Source organism: Thalassophryne amazonica, chromosome 13, assembly GCF_902500255.1.
Source record: "Thalassophryne amazonica chromosome 13, fThaAma1.1, whole genome shotgun sequence".
NCBI classification, from domain to species: Eukaryota; Metazoa; Chordata; class Actinopteri; order Batrachoidiformes; family Batrachoididae; genus Thalassophryne; species Thalassophryne amazonica.
In genome coordinates, this window is record NC_047115.1 from 54611875 (window position 1) to 54632343 (window position 20469).

Genomic DNA, 20469 nt, shown 5'->3' on the forward strand with positions numbered 1-20469 from the left:
CGTTTTCATGCGCGTCTTAACCTGCGATTGTAAAGGATAGAATTGGGTATTAACCCCCGTTGCCTGACGTGTGCCGGATGCTACGGCGTCAAAACGGATTTAGCGGCGTTTTATCCGTGTATTTGCGGATAGTACGGCGGTCAAAACGCCGGCGAAATGCTCCGCCCCTTTACACCGCGAAAACAGCCGGAACTACCGCGAAATTCGGTCTACGTACTACCCGCCGACAAAACCGTCTATGTGTAAACGGGGCTTAACTCTCCCTGGAGGATCCTGAGGCATTCCCAAGTCAGCTGGGAAATATAACCCTCCAGCATGTCCTGGGTCTCGCCCGGGGCCTCCTACTACTCCGAGTCCCTCCCGGATAGTTGAGCTTCTTAACCTGGCCAAGAGTGTAAGCCCAGATACCCAACAAAGGAATCTCATTTCTGTGGCTTGTATCTGCGACCTTATTCTTTCGGTCACTACCCCCGTGAGGAAGCACAGTGCGACAGTAGTGCACACTTTCAAAACAGAAACAGCCCTATAGTACTGAAATCTGCATAGCAAAATTGTCAGCATTGACAACAGAAAGTGTATAAATGTTTCCCCTCTTATCAGTGGATTGACTGTTATCAGTGGATTGAAGAGTGAAATTAACACTCTTGAAAGTTTCAAGTTTTTACGTTTAAGTTAACAGTCGGTGTTAGGGTTAACACTAGAAAAGTATTCAACACCGAAAAGAGGGGACAGATATAGACACTTTCTAGTGTTAACAATGGTGATCTTGCTGTGTAGAGTTTGGTATTTATAAGGTAGTCTCCCACATATTCACTCCACAAACTGCCTTATGCTATCTACTGTTCATGCTCAACACTCAGTATCATTTTTCTTCAAAAAAGGAAACATGTCTACACAGATGTCTCTCATGTGTGTGATCATTTAGAGTAAGGGTGTGCATGAAGGGCAAAGATGGTGCAGGCTTTCCTTGCTACCAATCACCTTAGCAGGTGATTTCATGGATGAACAAGACTTTAAATTGAGGGGAGGAGCTTGGCAGTAAAAACACCTGCTGAGGCAGGTTGCAAGGAAAACCTGCACCACCGTGACCCTTCATGGCACACTGTTGACCACCCTGATCTAGAGCCTCCCTCCACAGGCAGACCTGCTGGATTTCCTTCTCTCTGGTGTCCAGCAGGACATCTAGGGTGCTCCTCTGGCTAACAAGCCTTGCCGCCTGCTCCCTGAATTCCCGCTGAACGGTGCTGAGCAACTTGAGAAGGTGTTTGCTTTGAGCTGGACTCAGGAACTCAGTGTGTTCAGAAATAAAGAACTGAATATCAAACGTTACATCCTCTAATTTAAGCCTGGTTTCTTTCAGCAGATTGGTCTCCATGTCCTGGAATTGAAAAAGACAAATATTGAGAATAAGTTTCTCCAACTCGATGGGAAATTTGTTACTCTTAAAGAAAATAATGCTAACTGGATTCAGGGCATACATTGTTCTGTTGAATGTAATGGTTCAGAGAATCCAGATCGCATGTATTCAGCAAATCCACATCCCACAGCTCAGTGTTGTTCTGAATCACGCCGGTTACTTCATTAAGATCCATGAGATGTTTCTGATACACTGACTCCAAATTTACCTACAGTCATATTGAGAAAAGTCATTTTTGCAGATGTTGCTGTTAAATGTTTACAATTTATTTACTACCAAATGAACATACCTTTTCTGCTTCCATTGCATGAATTAGGTAGCGACTCCTTTCTGCACACATTTCGCAAACAGCAGCAAAAGATGTGTTCAGTTCCAGATGCGTCGAGGTCAAATCTTGGTGGATTTGTGCAGAAATGTTCCCATTAAATGAGTCTAAGAGTAGTTTGGCTTTCTCTAAATCTGGCATGAGAACATCAGCCAGTGCAGACAGTTGAAAGTCCAGTGACTGGTGGAAGAAAAAAAAAATAACAGCAACCCGAGAATGAGCATATTAGTGTATGGGCCACATCCACTAAATTTGCCTCATAACCACCACTTGGAGGACATATGCATACTATATTTTTTTCTGAAAAGCTATACATCTTTACAGTTAATTTCAGTTTGATGGCAATCAGTATCACATAGGTTGTACAGCATTTCTAGTATATGAGTCAGGAGGGGTCATAATTACTACTTGGGGGTGGGGAAGCAATGCTAAATATGTATTTCTGAAAGCTATATATCTCTAGTGTTTATTTTAGCATAATAGGAATCAATATCATGTAGCTTCTTGATTGTACAGCTTTTCAAACTGACCCCCATTGACCAAAATTAAAAAATTCTGAAAAATAATTTTTTCCACATGTAAAGATATACAAATGACAAATACAATATAAAACACAATTATAATCATACTAAACACTGTGACTGATGTTCAAACATATGCAAAACAACAATCCAAGATAGTGTCCAATTAAAAAAAATAATGAACATAACATTTTGAAAGTGTTATCAAAAATCTCACTGTACACGATTAGAAGGATGCATTTGTAATATTTTTAACACTAGCTTGGACATTGGTGGCCACATTGGATTTAGAGGGTTTTTTGTGTGTAAAATTGAACATCAAATATTATATTTAGTATGTGATTAGTATTTATATGTTTAATGGAAAAATGTTGTTTCATGAACACTGAATTTTAGTCAATCAATGGTGTGTTTGAAAGGCTTTAAAATCAAGAAGTTACATGACATTGATTGCTGTCGTGCTAAAATAAACTTTGTCATATGCACTGTACAAAAAAGTTAACAATGAACAGCGTATTATTGCAGCATGAGGTAGTTCAACACACTACTCATATAATGTATTTGCACAATAAATGGTGAATATTAACTTATTTGTTTGTAATATTCACAGCATGCACACACTTTCACTGGAGGGGTAACTGTTTTTGCACAATGTAGTTAGCATTTGCTCACCTATGTGGTACACTATAAGCAATATTGTTTGATGGAATATAACTCACAAATATCAAACATGCTTAACTTATTCTATTTCTCACCTGACACTCCTCCATTTGAATCTTCAGTTCTTCCATGTTGCTGAGAGGTGCTTGGATCATTAGGTCTCTTTTGACATCATCTAAGACATCGCCATGGTCCTGAAGTCTTCCAATACATTCCAAATAATCCTGAATGGAGTACATCTGCAGGAAAAGTGTGCAACAGAACAAAAGTGTAAAGAAGCTACTTTTGTGAAAACCTACAGAACTGTCATATTTCTGACCTCTTTTTTGCAGACATTTGAGTTGGCAGATATTTGTTTATGTGAAGCAGACTCATTATAGTTGTCCTCCTCCTTAATGCTATCCATGACATTCCATTTAGCACCAGTTCCTTCATCATTCTCCTGAGGGTCCATCATATCCTGAGGAACTGAAATGTTTTGGTTTGAGGAAATGCTCTGATGTTCTTGCCGTAGTTGTTGCTGGATATGTGGAATATCAGATTGTTCTGCTTTCTCATGAATTTCTTCTTCTGGCACTTTCAGAACCTGATTTCCAGTTTCATTGTTGGTCACACAGAAGTAGCCTTGATTCAGTAATTCCATGAAAGGACCTGAGTGATTGTTCTCAGAAAGTCCATGAGATGTTTCTGTCTCATCACAACAGCTTTCATGTGAGGCTTGTGGAACTACATAACGATTACAGTCATCAATCCCCTCTGTGATTGCTTCTTCCTGGTCATCTACACTTATGTTAGACAACAGTGATGAAGCTGAGGAGGCCTCATTTGATTTATTGCAAGTACACGATAAGAAACCTTCAATCCCCTCTGTGACTGCTTCCTCCTGGTTATCTGCCCTGGTGGACAACAGTGATGGAGCTGAAGTGGCATCATTTGATTTACTGCAACTAGGCAATAAAAAGCCCTCACTCCAGTCTGTGATTGCTTCCTCCTGGTCATCTACGCTCATGTTAGACAACAGTGATGTACCTGAGGAGGCGCCATTTGAGTTATTGCAATAAGACAATAAGAAACCACCACTCTCCTCTGTGATTGCTTCCTCCTGGTCATGTATGCTAATGTTAGACAACAGTGATGAAACTGAGGAGGCCTCATTTGAGTTTCTGCAACTAGGCAATAACAAACCATCACTCCCTTCCGTGCCTGCTTCCTCCTGGTTATCTGCACAAATGTTAGACAAGTCTGATGGACCTGAGGAGGCATCACTTGATTTACTCCAATGTGTCAATGACAAGCCATCATTCCCTTCCGTGCCTACTTCCTCCTGGTTATCTGCACTGATAGACAGAAGTGATGGCGCTGAGGAGGCATCATTTGATTTACTGCAACTAGGCAATGACAAGCCATCACTCCAGTCTGTGATTGCTTCCTCCTGGTCATCTACGCTCATGTTAGACAACAGTGATGTACCTGAGGAGGCGCCATTTGATTTATTGCAATTAGACAATAAGAAACTACCACTCTGCCCTGTGACTGCTTCCTCCTGGTCATGTATGCTAATGTTAGACAACTGTGATGGACCTGAGGAAGCATCATTTGATTTACCGCAATGTGGCAATGACAAGCCATCACTCCCCTCTGTGACTGCTTTCTCCTGGTCACCTTCCCTAACGTTAGACAACAGTGATGGACCTGAGGAGGTGTCATTTGATTTATTGCAACTAGGCAATAAGAAACCAGCACTCTCCTCTGTGACTGCTTCCTCCTGTTCATGTATGCTAATGTTAGACAAGTGTGATGGAGCTGAGGAAGCATCATTTGATTTACTGCAATGTGGCAATGACAAGCCATCACTCCCCTGTGTGATTGCTTCTTCCTTGTCATCTTTGCTAATGTTAGACAGCAATGCAGAAACTGAGGAGGCATCATTTGATTTATTGCAACTAAGCAATAAAAAACCCTCAATCACCTCTGTGATTGCTTCTTCCTGGTCATCTACACTAATGTTAGACAACAGTGATGGAGCTGAGGAGGCGTCATTTGATTTATTGCAACTAGACAACAACAAACCATCACTCCCTTCTGTGCCAGCTTTCTCCTGGTTATCTGTACCAATGTTAGACAAGTGTGATGGACCTGACGAAGCATCATTTGATTTATTGCAACTAGGCAATAACAAGCCATCACGCTCCACTGTGATTGCTTCCTCTTGGTAATCTATGTTCATGTGAGACAACAGTGATGGAGCTGAGGAGGCATCATCTGATTTATTGCAACTAGGCAATAACAAACTATCAATCCCCTCTGTGATAACTTCCTCCTGGTCAGCTACCATAATATTAGAAGACAGTGATGTAGTTGAGGGGTTGTAATTTGACTTTTTGCAACTAGCATCAACTTCCTGAGGAGTCACACCAGCATCCATTGCATTTTCCTCTGGTGGAAAATCCAAACTGTCTGCTTCACTGTGCTTAGAACCAGACAAACTGTTATTAATAGGCGCTGGCTGTGTATAAAATGTGCATTGGTCTAAATTTCCAATATCACAGCTCTTTTGATAGATGGTGTTTGCTGGAATAACTTTACTGGAAACAAACGGTAACCAAGATGAGGACCTTAACTGTTCATCAGCAAACATCTTCTCACTTTGACCATTACAACTTGATTCTTGCTCATCAATGCTATAATGATGGTCTAAATTAAGCAGTTCTTGCTGAAGTAATGAGATTCTGCTGCCCTCTTTCTTCTCTTTGTTTTTGTTACCTCCAAAAACTGATAAAAGTGCATTTTCAACCACATCTCTGTGAGATGAGTAATGCATGCTCTGAGTTGGCTCGCTAACAAAAGGTGACTGAACATAACTTGCATCATCCTCTCTTCTTATTTCCTCAGGCACATCGCCAGGCAATGAGGACACTGTCTGAGCTTCTAGCTTGGAACTGCATCGAGCTGTGAGAACACTACTGGATGAACTGCCATCAGAAAGTGACTGATGAGCAAAAACTCCATTGTCTGACAGTTTTACTGGTTCAATGTTCTTGCCCTGCACACTTTCACTCAGATCAGAAGGGTGTGATTGGTTAGTTTGATTCACGATGCCAAGCACGTCTGCCTTATCTGTCACCCAACTATCAATCCAGCCCTCTGAGTCACAGTCTTCAGTGAGTGACAATGTTCCCCCAGTCTGATGAAAGCACTCTTCAATAAGCCAACTCTCTGCAAAGGGTGAGATCATCGGCGTGCAGGAAGGCACATGACTAATAATTACTGGAAGAGAAGGCTGTTGGTCTTTACTGTCATAATCTACATGTCCTCCTGTTTTAAGACTTGCGACAGACCATCCAATCTGCCTTTCTGTGACTTCACTTTGAATCTCGTCAAAGTTGACATCAAGCACACTGACAGGAATGGTGAGCTCAGCTGGATGCTGTAGAGTCTGAGGTTCATTCCTATCAACAAGATAAAAACTACGATCATCACAGGTGGAACGGCCACGTTTGACATCCAAGTTGGTGATCTTATGAACACAGTCATCCCTAACTAATTCAGACTGTAGTGACGCACCAGTACTAATGTTGAAGCCAGATGTGGAGTCATCCACATCAGTCAACTGGTTCTGCTTTTCAACAATACACTCAGCAACACTTGATGTTCTGGAACCATTTGAAACTACGTGTTTTAAAACTGACATGTCTTCCCCATCTCCTATCATGCTCCTTTTATGTAACTGGCATGCAAGCAGCTCTGTCACAGACTTTTCATCGATTAGACTATTGCTGAGCGCCCCCTCCAGGTGGTAACATTTCCCAGAAGTGACATCCAAAATAACCCCTTCATCCAGTTGAGTTTTAAAATGATTTTCAGCACTGTCTTGGACATTTATACCTTCCAGTAAGTTTTCTGAATCTGCTGTGACAACATCGCCAGCTATTGAGCATGTTTCTAGACAGCTGGAGTCAAACTGTGGTGACAGTGAGTCGACATCCATCATGTTCAGGACCGAACTCTCTGAATCAGCACCTTCACTTCCATTATCCCCACCTGAACCACTTCCATAAGACCTTTGATTATCAGATTTTGTGCTGAATGTGAACTCTTCAAACAATTCCTCAGCTACATCCTGATCATCTATCAAAATGCCGTGGACAGATTTCAATTTTCCAGCATGGCCATTAATCTGCTCAGAAATAATTCCTGCACCATCGCTAAAAATAAATTCCTGTGAATGCAACGTGCTCTGTTCCCCTTTCACGAAACCCTCTTGCTCTTCATTTATGTGTAAAGCCACCTGCGCTGATGTGTCTCCAACATTCAAATTCACAGACGCCCAGTTTAGCTCTGCATTTTCAAAACTCATCGGATCTTCAAGGAAAACCTGAACCATTTTAGACAACTGTGGATCTAGAACAAGGAGCCTCTGTCCTGAAGCTGGATCAATGTAACTGTTCATCATTAGGTAGGTGAGGAACAACTGCTTTGTATCTGTGGAAGATGGGCTGTTAGTAACTTCTAAACCCTTTGTGGGATGTTGGTGCCCATCAAGCATGAGTTCTTTAAACGTAAGCCAAGATGAAAACTTTTCATTGAGCTCATCAGCATCAGGAAACATATCAGGCAACTCTACACATCTCAACACCTCTGCTGTATGACCATCAATCAAACCTTTCTGAATGGCGGAAGTGATGTCCACCACCTCAGATGTTCCTGGAATGTAAAAAGCTGCTATTTTTCCCTGATAACTGAGCAGTTTGCTGGTAAATGTATTAGTTTGCATATCTTCATGGATTTGCTCAGAGTGAGGCAGCACAAGTCCAATAAATTGTTGCTGTTTTCCAAGCACGAGTAGGGTACTGCAGCAGCTCATCAAATCACATTGGACATCTGCATCCACCATCAGTGCACTGTCTTTCTGCAGGTTCAGAATGCTGCTGCTTGGATTCTGCCATTCCTGACTGGTGGCCTTAAAATCCTCATCGAAGACATCCTGAACATTTCGGTGTGTTTTTGAACTCCCAGCATCCATCTGGGCAGCTATCAGAGTAGATACAGTGTCCTGATGACTGGAACCATCGTCAACAGTTCTCACAGCGGAAATATTCCTCCCTGTTGTCTGTGATTTATTCATGTTTAGACATTTCATTATCAGTCTGCTGACCTCACAAGGTTCTGCCTTCGGCACAGGCACTAAAAATGCTTCATTTTTATCAGCGCTGTCATGTATCACATCCTGACGGCTCTTTAGCCTCTGCACCGCCTCCACGTAGACAGAAGCAGGAATCAAACTGCACTGAAAGGCCTTGTCCAATGTCAGTGTGTCTCCTGTGTAGCAAATCCTCAATCCATCACTGACTTGTTTTATCTCGATTGTCTTGATAAGGAGGTCTTTACAAATGGGCTCCTTCCTTGCGGCTGTTATTTCTGAGAGTGGCACAGAAGAGATGTGCACGCTTTGTATGCACTTGCTGGTGTGAGTCAGCTCCTGTGATGTGGATTTAAAAATGACATCTGGTTCGACAACACTGTGAAAGGTCAAGGATCCAGATTCTGGAAGACTAATTCTAGTCATCTCATGTAGCAGGGCACTCTGAATAGAATGCACAGCTCTGCCATCAACTGATTGCCAATCCTAGAAAAAGGCAAAAATGAGAAATTAGCCATTTTATTCTAAAATAAAACTGCATTATCTATGCAAAATGAGTAAATATGTGTATTAACAAGCAAGGAAGATTTGTACTCACCACTAAACAAACATGTTAAAATATGTGGACAAGTGCAAGACGGCATCAGGTGTGCAACAGGAGAGTGGCGGAAAATACACTAAAGGCTACCATGCATCTGAGAATGTCATCCAAACATCTTGCAAAAAGACAGCAGTTAGTCGGATCTCACATACTGTGTGCAGTTTTCTTTGTGAGGTTGGACGCTATGAGAACGTAAGTGCAGCGCATCAGCAATGATTAGAATATATGAGAAGGCAGCTGAACGGAACCAAGCATGTTTACAGCATACTCAAATACTTTTGGTTTTTAAATGCCGTAAATGACTCAAGGTAACAGAACCATCAAAGAGTGATGCTCATGGTCATCTCTCGTACTGTAGTCAAAATACAAAGAAAAAGTAGTTAGGCATGCAATTAAAAGCCAGGCAGCTTCCTGTTCTCATCTGCCTCACTGTAACACATGAATACATTCCGTGTTAAGAAACAGCTCCGTATCCAACCTGTTCTGCAGAGGCCGTGTGATCTGAACAGTGCTGGGAGAGATCACTGTAAGCCTGATTGAGAGCTTGCAGCTGCTCCTGCACCTTCTGGTGTTCTTCCTCTGTCATTCTGCAACACAAAATGCAAAGAATGAGCCTGAGACCATGAACAGGCATCTTCAGCATCAGCTTGGTCAGGATGGTGAGACCTACTTTTCACTGTGTTTGTTGAGCATCAGTTGCGTGGCCATAAGTGCTTCTGCAATTTGCTCCTTCTTAGTTACCATCTCCTCGAATGACACCTAAAATATGAAATGGTTACTGATTATTTCTGCAGCTCCATATACAAAAGGCCAGAATAAAAAATAAAAAGATAACTGAGAGGCTGACAATATACAGTGTCACTGCAAATACAAAACTGTTGTTTTATTTTCTATATTTATATCCTATCAGGAATCCAACAAAATGTATAAACTTTTAATGGAATCATATTATCAGAAATTAAAGTTATCCACAAAATTCTGGATTCCTGTGTTTGTAGCGTACTGCTGCTTATTGTACGTCAACATGCTGCATTTGACTGATGATGGGCCTGTGGTCAGCATTGAGGGTGGATATAGCATACCCCTGGAAAATTTTAAATAAATAAATAAATCTGTGGCTTTTTTTTTTTTGCATTCTAAGGCAATCTGGGAAGCTAAATACTGACTCATTTTTAAGACGAGTTTTATTTTAAACACTGGAAATCTTCTGATGACAGTGAGTACAGTCAAATGAGCTGAGCTTTGCACTGCAGTAACTAATTCTGCATGCAACAGCATGTTTATGCAAGACCTTTCCCATATTGCATCACAGCTAGGGGGTGCGTGTGTGTGTGTGTGTGTGTGTGTGTGTGTGTGTGTGTGTGTGTGTGTGTGTGTGTGTGTGTTGTGTGGGGGGGGGGGGGGGGGGGGGGGGGCACCATGTGCTGGGCCACCATGTGCTGCCAAAACAGCTCCAGTGCACTTTGGCATTGATTCTGCAAGTTTTTGGAACTCTACTGGAGGGATAGAACACCATGTTTCCAAAGGTTATTCCTGCATTTGGTGTCTTGATGATGGTGGTGAACGCTGTGTAATACATTTGTTAAAAAACCTCACAAAGGCCTTCACAGTCTGTGGCCTTCACAGTCACCACATCTCAACTTGGGGGTTAAGATGTAGTGACTGTGAAGGCCAAAGCATGTGAGTCACATCATTTTCATACTAATCAAACCACTAACTAATCAAGTCATATGGGGGCATTCGCTGTGTTTGCACACTCATGTTTTCAGGTTTTTCCCTATAATTTGCACCTGTTTGTGTGATAGTGTGGCCCGTTGATATGTCTGTTGTTTTAAAAATGCAGAGAAGGCACTGCTAACCAGGCCTTCTCCGTCCTTCTCCTATAGACCATGTGTGTGTAAGCTCACTTCACACAGAGTCTAGAAATGGAACTGTTTTTAACATATGTCACAGAACCTTGAAATGAGATGTTTCAAGGCTTGATTATGTTTGTAGAAGATGAAGTCCTGTAAGCAAAGTGGAGCACAACAACTGTGGAACATTCTAGCTGTACGTACATAACAAAAAATTAAAATTGAAGTGGAAAGTTTTCCATAATATGACCCCATTAAATGCAATTAATGAAGTAATTTCAGTAAATGAAAATGATCAGCCTTGGACCAATCCTCCAATGTAGTTTCATAAGACAGGTATGGGTGAAAGGACTTTGACATCTCATGGAAGTTATGAGTCTGTCAGGCTGTATGAATGCTTGTGCAACTGCAATTTGGTGGAAGTGATTCATAAGGAGGTGACTTGAGTTCTTAATAAATATATAATGGAATAATCACAATCACAATGTGGATGCCAAATAAACAGGGGTCATGAGCTAAATGCAACTATAGTAGTAAATGGGTCAACAAGTACACACACGACTTTATTATGTATGGTCAAAATAAACCCATGACCATTTCACTGAAATCTGTGCCAGAAAATAATGACATTCAGTATTTGTGTTACCTGGGGCTTATTAGAAGCATCTGAGTTGGCATTACTATCTTTCAGAGTGTTCAGACTCTGCTTCGTACTAGACATCCAGTGCAACAACTTGTTAACTTTATCACCATGCTCTCTTTTCTCTTCATCAACAGATCTCTAGAATTAGAACAGATGAGTTTTCACACATAATTACACTGACATGGCAGATTAACCCCCCCACCCCCACCCACCCCGCACACACATCAGGAATACAAAGACAACACAACTGCACATCATTTGCACCAATTTGAGATCAACTGCAAAAGGATTTGTGTGCAAACCAAAAACAGCAGTTTGTAAAATTAAAAAAACAAAGAAGCTTATATTTTTAACAATGATTCATGCAAATTATTAAAGTCAAAGGTCATGAGATCACACACTACACAGTTGTATCTTTAACGATTTCCTCACAATAGCAGTAACTATTTACCTGTGACCTTTACTTTTAACTGATTTTTTTCCCTCAAAATAAAATCACGTTGTCTGTGACTGAACATAAATCAGCCCACCAACTTTGAATTGCCAAACTGGTTCCAAACTCTTTGAGTTACCTTGTTCACACACAAATGACCACACAAACACACAAGACTGAAAGCAATACCCACAAATGTGTGAGACTTCAAGTAGGTTTTCAAAAAGTGTGCTGCATGTACTATGAACAGAAGCAAGAATCAAGTTTCGAGTCAGAAAAAGTACAGTGTGGTTCTCCCTCTTTTGCGTTCTGAGAAACCAACATTTCTCCAGAATGTGTAAAGTTTTGACTCACTAGTTGCAATATTGATTTCTCAGTACCCATTTTAGTTCATGGGCTAAGCAGGGTTTGTTTTTTTTGTTTTTTTTTTGTACTACTTAAGAGAATTGAACACTTAAAATCCAACCTCATTACACCATGGTTTACAAAAAAAACAAAAAAACAAAAAACAAAAAAACACATGTTGACCATCCCAGGGTAGTACCTATAGCTGGGTATGTGTCAATGAAGGATTGCACAGGTATCAACATTTATAAAAGCTCCAATCATATTGTAAAGTATGCCACATTACAGAGGTGGGAGTAAGTCACCATTAAATCAGTCTCAAGTCATGAATCAGCAAGTCCCAAATCAAGTCTCAAGTCATAATGACCACCAATTGTTTGTAAGCTGACTTGAGACTTAACTTGGGACTTGCTGATTCACAACTTGAGAGTGACTTGACAGTGACTTATTCCCACCTCTGCCACATTATTTGCCTGCTCATAAAGATTTTTAAAAATGTATACTTTGGACTATCTATAACTGAATGTTTTGAAGTTATGTGGTAAAAACAGCAAAAAATATTGACAAAAGTCAGTTTCATTTTGTGCAGGGGTCAAAAGTTAAAGTTGCCCCAATTTTGGCAAAACGTGATGCAAATTATTGGGAGAGTTGATGTGGCTTGAAAAGGAATAGTTTACACCATCTGTTATGCTTAATTATCACATTACATATGTCACAAAATCCAATGGATTTGACCTTGTTTGACTATTATTTTGGAGACCAAGCATTCGGCACAGTCAAAACAACTCCATTTACTAATCTTATTTTAACCAATAATTTGCTCATGGACTATTTACAGGTGGGTGGACTGGGACACTGAAGTGTTTTGTTCAAAGAGACAGGCAGGCAGCATGAATCACGCACCAGGAATCAAACCCATGTCCAACGTCTATCCTATAGAGGTAACTTTTTCCACTGTAGTGAGATAGTAAAACGTGTTGTTGCAAAACCAAAGTAGCATGCAATAACAGGAAGGTAAAGAAAACATGGCAATCAAGGAGAACCCACAATGTTCTGTTGATATAAGATGTACAAAGACCAGATTTTTAACAACAAGAACAGCTCACCTCTTCATCTTCAGCTCTCTTGAGTGTTTCACTGGCAAACTTCACAAACTGTGTCATCAGAGTCACAAGAGCAGTGTAGCGAGTTCGCAGATCCATGAACTGTTTCAAAAAAGTATGCAATTATACATGACAACAGAAAATGTTTAAAAGGATCTCCTCTGCTCATGCAGGAATTGACGTGAAGGTTGTACCTCCTGTTGGATGGCATCAGAAGAGCTCTGCATCTTCCGTTTCTTAAGAGGAGATTTATGCTGGGAATCAACCATCGCTCTGAAGGTCATCAGCTGGAGTTCATAATCCTAAAAACCCATTTAAATGGAAAAATATTTTTAAAAAGCCATTTGAACAGTTTAAAGTCCAAAAATGACTTCTGCTTTTGCACATGCATCAGAAATATCATGATGGCATGTAATAATTTTGTAATAATTACACATACTTTCACAACGTCAAGTCTATAACTTACTATTTAACCATTAAAAAACCTGAAGTGGAGATTACATATGTCAGCAGTGGGGGGGGGGACGATATAAATGGGTAGAGCTAATTAAATCTTACTTTGATAGCAGATGAGTACTGCTCAGAGAACTTCTGGCACTCGTCAATTTTGTTCTGTTTTTGTTCAATTTCGCCAACCAGGATCTGCAAACAAGTGTTTGACATGCATTTAAAAATCTGTGGTATATGTATTTTAAGGTAAAGAGGTCTGTTCTTTTCTTACCTTCTGCTGGTTTAACAGCTCAGCGAGGGCTTTGCTATCTTCAGCTTTGTTTTCTTGAACCTTCAGCTGTTCTGCTTCCATTTCTCTGACCCATTCATCAAGATCACCGTACAGGTCTCTGTAGCTTTTTAGAGATTTACTGATACCCTCTAGGTCCCGAAGCCTAAAATCAAAGAAATATAAGTAAACAATTCCAAGAGAAATATAACAATTTTATTTTCTTCAAAAAGGTTATACATGTTTAACAAGCAGCTGTAACTCACCAGGTGTCCAAAAACAGTCTAACTCACCAGGTGTCCAAAAACATAGTCTACAGCCAAAAATGAACAAGATTTGTGCAAGTTGGGAGATTTCAGGTCTAGGAACATGCACTAATGATGCATGTCATCACATCTACTATACCACAGAATTGCCTAGGGACCTGGATGGCAGCCATCCAGGAAGGCAATCGGTCCATCCACATATCTCAAAAACAGCCATCTGTTCCAAAGTGAAACGTGGGAGTTTCCATGGCCTTTTTGCAGTTGCCTGAATCCTCAACAATGCGGTAGCTGTATGCTGGAGCATGCCTAGAGAAGCGTGTCACTTGGCCAAAATATGACTGCTGACGTTCCTTCGCAATGTAAATGATAGTCCTCATCTGAGTCTCAATAAGTATGCAACTGTTTGTTTGGCGTAAAGTCATTCCTGCGATACCCAAGAGATCGAGTACCAAAGCATTCAGCCTTCGCATTAGGCCACTGGTTCGTGTTCAGATCTCACAACCATATAGGAACTACTAGGACCTTACAGACTTGGATAACTCATAACACTTTTACTCTTGGTCAGTGTCCCTTTCCGTGACTATGTGACTAGTTAGGTAGCCCAGTCATGCCATTTAGTGACAGACGAGAGATGAGTTATTGTTTTTTAAGCAGGGTCATTTCTCTCTGAAAGCACATAGAACTATCTGCTTCACTTCTGCATCATCAGGAAACATTCATCTATGTTTTGGTTATGGTTAAAGTTATCATTAAGTTTAGCGTTAGCATTTCCCCGCATGCCACATCGTGAACACAACAGGGCTACACAACTCGTCATGTATTAATGTTCAGTGAAAATGAACCATGTGCATAGAATTATGATGAAAGGGTGCATGACTGCGCGACTTGGACCTTTGTTTGTCCTGCAAAGGTATCAGCATCGCCAAAAACCTCTGTCCTGTGACCTCATAACTCCATAAGCTCTTCCCAAGCATCTCAAAGGCAAAAGACAAAGAAACATCAATGTTCCTGCCAAGATAAGCAAAACTTTAAACAAGTTCAAAACTTTCACTATACAGCTGAGTCCAGGAAGTCACTGAAATTCTGGATCTCAGTCTTCAATCAGAACTGGTAACCCAGATAATCAAACTCAGCACTTAGCTTCTCATATAACACAATCAGGGTAACCACTGTTTCCACATAGATCACAGCATCGCCTGTGAAATCAAAGTCATTGAACTTTCACTCACCAACAAAGACACCTAAGCTGCTGTTTACCACAACCCTACCCAACACCTGGTCCATGCAACAGCTGAACACAGACGGAGCCATAACACAGGCAAGAATTAACTGGGAAGAATGTCAGACACTCTGCCCATGCTCTGGTTTGCACAATCCATTTAAATTCTTACAATCCCCCCAAAAACACTAACCTGCTGTCAATCTGTGAGGGAATGTTGTGCCATCTCTCGCTCAGCTGGACAGCTTTCTCCTTCTGCCAGTCGAGGTCAAAATCCCGCTCATTGTGGGCTTTAAACATGCAGTCGCTTATGACATTTGCTTTCTGCAGCTCATCCTCCATATCATGGAACACTTCTTGCTTCTCATCGATCTGTGTCTGCCATTGCTATGATCACAAGGATTTAATAAACCCTATTTAGTGACAAATGTATCACATGTGAGACTTGCGACAGTGGATCCAAATCATTTATAACCTTGAGCATAGAGATGACCGTCTCAATGGACTTGAGGTCAGCGTTCATGGCGTCTTCCTCATAGAGTTTGGATTCATAGGCCTTCACTAGTGCCTCTGCACTCTGGCTGTGCTTTAGCACAAGGCTTAATGTTTTCAATCTGTGCAAAAACAGGATGCATATCATCGATTCAGCCAGCAGGTCGCGCTTTGTTTTTCATCATGATTATGTGGTAATGTCAACTTACTTGTCCATATAAATGGAAGACATGGAGTAGACCTGGCTCATGCTCTGAAGGAGGACGCTGAGCTCAGAGGAAAGAGTCATCACAGAGGGTGTGGCTGCAGCCTGGCTGAGGAATATCTCGCACTTCTCCTTCATGGCATCAAGATCATCCTTCAACCTGTTCAGCTCTGCAATCTTTGTCTGCAAATCATCAATATGTGGGGAAACAGGGTCAGAATAAAAGAATTTAAAGTTCTTCTAGGTGGTGCTGTGTAAATTTTAGACACTCTTGGAGCACCTCATGCTCTGTGATGCGCTGCAGACTCTGTTCCAAGTCATCCCTCTCTAGCGGCGTGCGGATTTGTCTGAGGAGGTGTTCTTCATGGGCCTCTAGATGCATTCGTATGTTACGTATTTCTGAGATGTAATGATTGTACACCGACTCCTCGCGTTCCTCTATTTAAAGATGGGGGCACACACAGCATGTCTTACTGAAACTGAAAAAAGTTTGAAACTAATAATACAACGTGGGCCAACAAAGAGAATGTAAACCTGCCACTAGGTGGAAGCATTATCACAGACCAGAGGCAAGAGTACTGCTGTAATACAGCAAAGAAATAAAGAGATAAAATACACTTTTTGTACTGTCAGTGTGAAGTCAAACACCAATGTCATCTGAAAGCATAAATTCCGCTTTCTTTATGAGAATATGTGCAAACTGCATGAAAAAAAAAAAAAAAATATATATATATATATGCCTGTTTATCTGTACAGACCCCTCAAGGAAATTAAGGTTCCACTAGTCCGTTGCCTGTGGGGATCCATGGGCTCTAGATTGGGTAGTGTTTATAAAATAGGCAGCTGACATTGTTCAAGGGTGGTAATAAATTATGCAGTTTCTAAAATTAGTTGGAATGGTGTGTGAGTCCAGAATGTTTTAGAACCTTAGACCTCAACAGTTTTTAGAAGAAGAACTCAACCTTTTTATTTCCTGTTAATTATGTATTTTTTATGTTAATTCAATGTCTTGATGTATTTATAAATTGTTTAGATTCTTATCACATACACATGATTATAATTATCATCATCATCATCATTATTTTTACTTTATTTTATTATTACTTCTATTTTGTCATTTGATTTTCAAATGGACCCCAATGAAAATAAAAGTTTTCACTTTCTTGTGGCATCCATGTATTTTAATGTATTTACAATTATATTATGTACTTACATTGACCTTAGTAAATAAATTCAGACAGTCACGCTTTTAATATAAAGATGATTTACCAACCCCTGCTGGAATCCCATGTGAGTCCAGAATGTAAATACCAATGTCCATTGTTAGTGTTGTTAGCAAATATTCATAGTTTCTCCAAAATATTAGTCCTTTCAATGTTCTGTTTTGGGAACATTCATCCTTGACCCAAAATACACAAGCATACCAAACGGCAAATGTCAGCTCTCCCCAGTTTGTCCATGACCGAAGTTATACACACGCATGCAACGACACAAGCAGAGCTTTTTGTCTTTTCTAAATTCTGCTACAAGCAAGTGCTTTAATTTTTACACGCCCACAACAGAGATGGTGGCAGAAGACATCAAATGCAGTACACTTCTCACTCATAGTAATTGCACCATGAGTGAGAAGTGCACACTTCGCTAAACTGACACTAAACGCTTGAACTACAAAAACACAATAAATCAATAACACTAACAACACTATTAAACTAACTTGAACCACAATAACAACATTCAAAACCCCCAAACCCCAAGCTCCTATGGTGTATTGCAGCACGTCCATTGTTCACTGTTGTTAGCTAATATTGCTAATTTCTCCAAAATATTAGTCCTGTCATCTTTGTTTTCGCAGCGTTCATCCTTGTACCAAATGGAAAATGTCAGCTCTTCCCAGTCTCTCTGTGATTGAAGCCATACACACGCACGCATAGATACACAAAGGGGTCACTTGGCTATTATAATATAGATTTGAAGCACAACACCGATAAAAACAACAGCAAACAATAATAAACACCAAAAATGCTAAACAATACAAACAATACAAACTATAATAGCAATAGATTACTGTGAACCAATTACGTTAACTCAATAATCGAAGCACCAACAGTTTTTAAGTAAAAAAAATTGATTAATTAGTGCTGAATAAATAAAGTGAATACTGAGTCAAACACTATTTTCAACTGTGCTACCTTCAGTCAAAATCAACTCTCAAGTAATTAAAAAAAATCAAATGTGATTAGATTTGATTGCAGTCTTCATACCCAGAGAGTCACCCTCGTCATCACAACTTTTAATTATACAAATTAATTTTAATTCAGCTACACCCAAAACTACATTCTGCACATTTTGAGAAAATGCAGTTTTCAGTTAAATCAGAGCAAGTCAGAGCTCCTCATCTGTGTTCTGTTGGTAATTATTATTTCTGAGTTTTTATTTTTATCCTGATGTTTTAATTTTTTATATTAATTTTAGTTGTTTTTTTTATTTTATATAGCTCCAGAACATACAGAACTATGAACCATCTTAGGTCCTGGGTGATACACAACCTATCTGTTGTGGCCAGGTGAAATTTGGACATCACCTTGGCCATTTCCAGTCACTGGGATTATCAACACTGCATCAACCTGCATGTTGGAACATACCCAGAGAAATGTGTCACATAGCCAAAATACTGTGGCCGATGTTCCCTCACAAAGCTATTGATAGCCCTCATCTGAGTCTCCATAAGTAATTACTTATTTGAAATAAAGTCATTCCAGTGGTACATCCTCGAAAAGGTCCTCGTATCAAAGACATCTACTCATCACCTTAGGAAATTGATTAGCATCTAAGCGTCACAATCATACAGTGAGACAACAAAAACTAGGCCCAAAAGACTTGTACATTCATTCTTAAAGCCTGATCTTGCTTCAGTCATGTTACTTCTTAAATCTTTTCACACAACCTTATATTAAAAACAACTACAAAATTCTAAAAGCCATGAGGCTCAAAAGGCCTAAAGGGCTACATGTTTCTCTGGAAATGTGGTGTTGAAACTACACCAGCAGGCTCTTCCTTTAGGGGACACAAAGAGAGTCTGATCCTTGCCTTGTTCTGCAGATCTGAGAAGCTCTTGGTAGTACTCCTTGCAGTCCAAGACATCACTCTCCAACTGAGCACAGTCAGCTACTGTGAACACCTCAGACCCCTCACTTTCTTCCAGGAAGTCATCAAAGTGAGACTGCACGTTGCTCAAGACCTGCTGATGCTCACCCGGTAACATGGTCTTAATCTGCCATGATTAGAGACATAAAAGCAGAAATCAGGCAGCCTCACCCTGATGTGCACCTGATGACAAGAAGATCTAAACATACCGAGGCCACATTCCAGTTGCGGATGGTCCGTATGTCAGCCATGAGATGATGCCAACACATCACACTCTTCATGTTGATGTGAGAGCGGTGCCACAGTGCCAAAACATTCTGGTACAACTGCTCAGTTCTGCAGGAGAAGAAAAAGCATTGATAATTATTCTCAGCCAGGCATAGGCAGTGAGTGAATGCTATTTAAATCTTCCATAAATGTATACTGCATCCCACCTGGAAGCCATATCAACAGCCTCTCTGTTGGGCGGAGGCACAGTGAAACAAACAGAGGGCACCATGGCTTCATTCCCTGTTGAATTGATGACTTTCCACTTAGCACGATGAGAGTTACTGGCCAGTACGCACTCGTCGTCTTTATATATGGTTATCTGCAAGATTTGCAAAGCAAACACAGCACAGATTTACTTGAAAAAAATTAATTTAAATTAATTTAACTTAAATTATTGCACTTAATTTAATTTCATTTAATTAAAAAATGATTATATTTGAAAATAAAGTGAAATTAAATGTAACGTGAAGTGGTAAAGACAGCAATACCTCAATCTGACGGTAATCACAGATGGCTTTTACAGGAATGGACGATCTCACGGGGCTGTCAGGGTTTCTGGGTTTGAGTTGCACAATAGTTTTCGCTCTGCCGACCAGCCCGGCTACAGTGCTGCGGTACTGAAGGAGCTGCTCCTTCTCATCCTTACAACACAACACATAATTGCACTTATAGCTTTTAATTTTAAGCATCGAAGGCATGTATCAATTCTGAGTTTTTACCATGGATTCCTGAATGAGATCCTCCAGTCTGTGCAAGCTGGTTGTTTGATCACAACTGTACTTTCTCTGAATGGCATCTTGCAGGCTCTTGAGATAGGCCACAGCCTCATTAACATCTCTGAAAAACTGCATGGGGCAAAATGTGGGAAATTAATTGTGATCTGACAGTATGTATACTGACTGCAATGAAACAAAGATGTGACAACTCACCTCAAAATAAACAGCGTTCTCCTTGAGATGCTGTTCTACACACGAACACAGCTGTAAGATCCAGCTCCACTGTGTCTGCATGGCAGCTTTGTATGCCTGAAAGGCAATCAATTCACAAACACTCATCCCCAAGTTGAATGGCTGAGAAATTTGCAGTTGAGAAAGGTTTTGGTAAACCAGACAAG

The 20469-nt window shown here is 40.4% G+C and overlaps 1 protein-coding gene across 1 annotated transcript in view; it reads right to left on the bottom strand.

The window, feature by feature from the left end:
- The window catches only part of dst (dystonin), a 318051-nt gene that overhangs the window by 122286 nt on the left and 175296 nt on the right, over window positions 1-20469 (bottom strand). The window contains exons 28-38 of the mRNA XM_034185302.1: window positions 16222-16379; window positions 15946-16124; window positions 15720-15858; window positions 15438-15631; window positions 13763-13925; window positions 13600-13683; window positions 13236-13343; window positions 13045-13143; window positions 11164-11298; window positions 9335-9423; window positions 9143-9251 (exon numbers count right to left, since the gene is read on the bottom strand). Coding sequence (XP_034041193.1) covers window positions 9143-9251; window positions 9335-9423; window positions 11164-11298; window positions 13045-13143; window positions 13236-13343; window positions 13600-13683; window positions 13763-13925; window positions 15438-15631; window positions 15720-15858; window positions 15946-16124; window positions 16222-16379 — 1457 coding nt within the window. The remainder of the gene's footprint in view (window positions 1-9142; window positions 9252-9334; window positions 9424-11163; window positions 11299-13044; window positions 13144-13235; window positions 13344-13599; window positions 13684-13762; window positions 13926-15437; window positions 15632-15719; window positions 15859-15945; window positions 16125-16221; window positions 16380-20469) is intronic.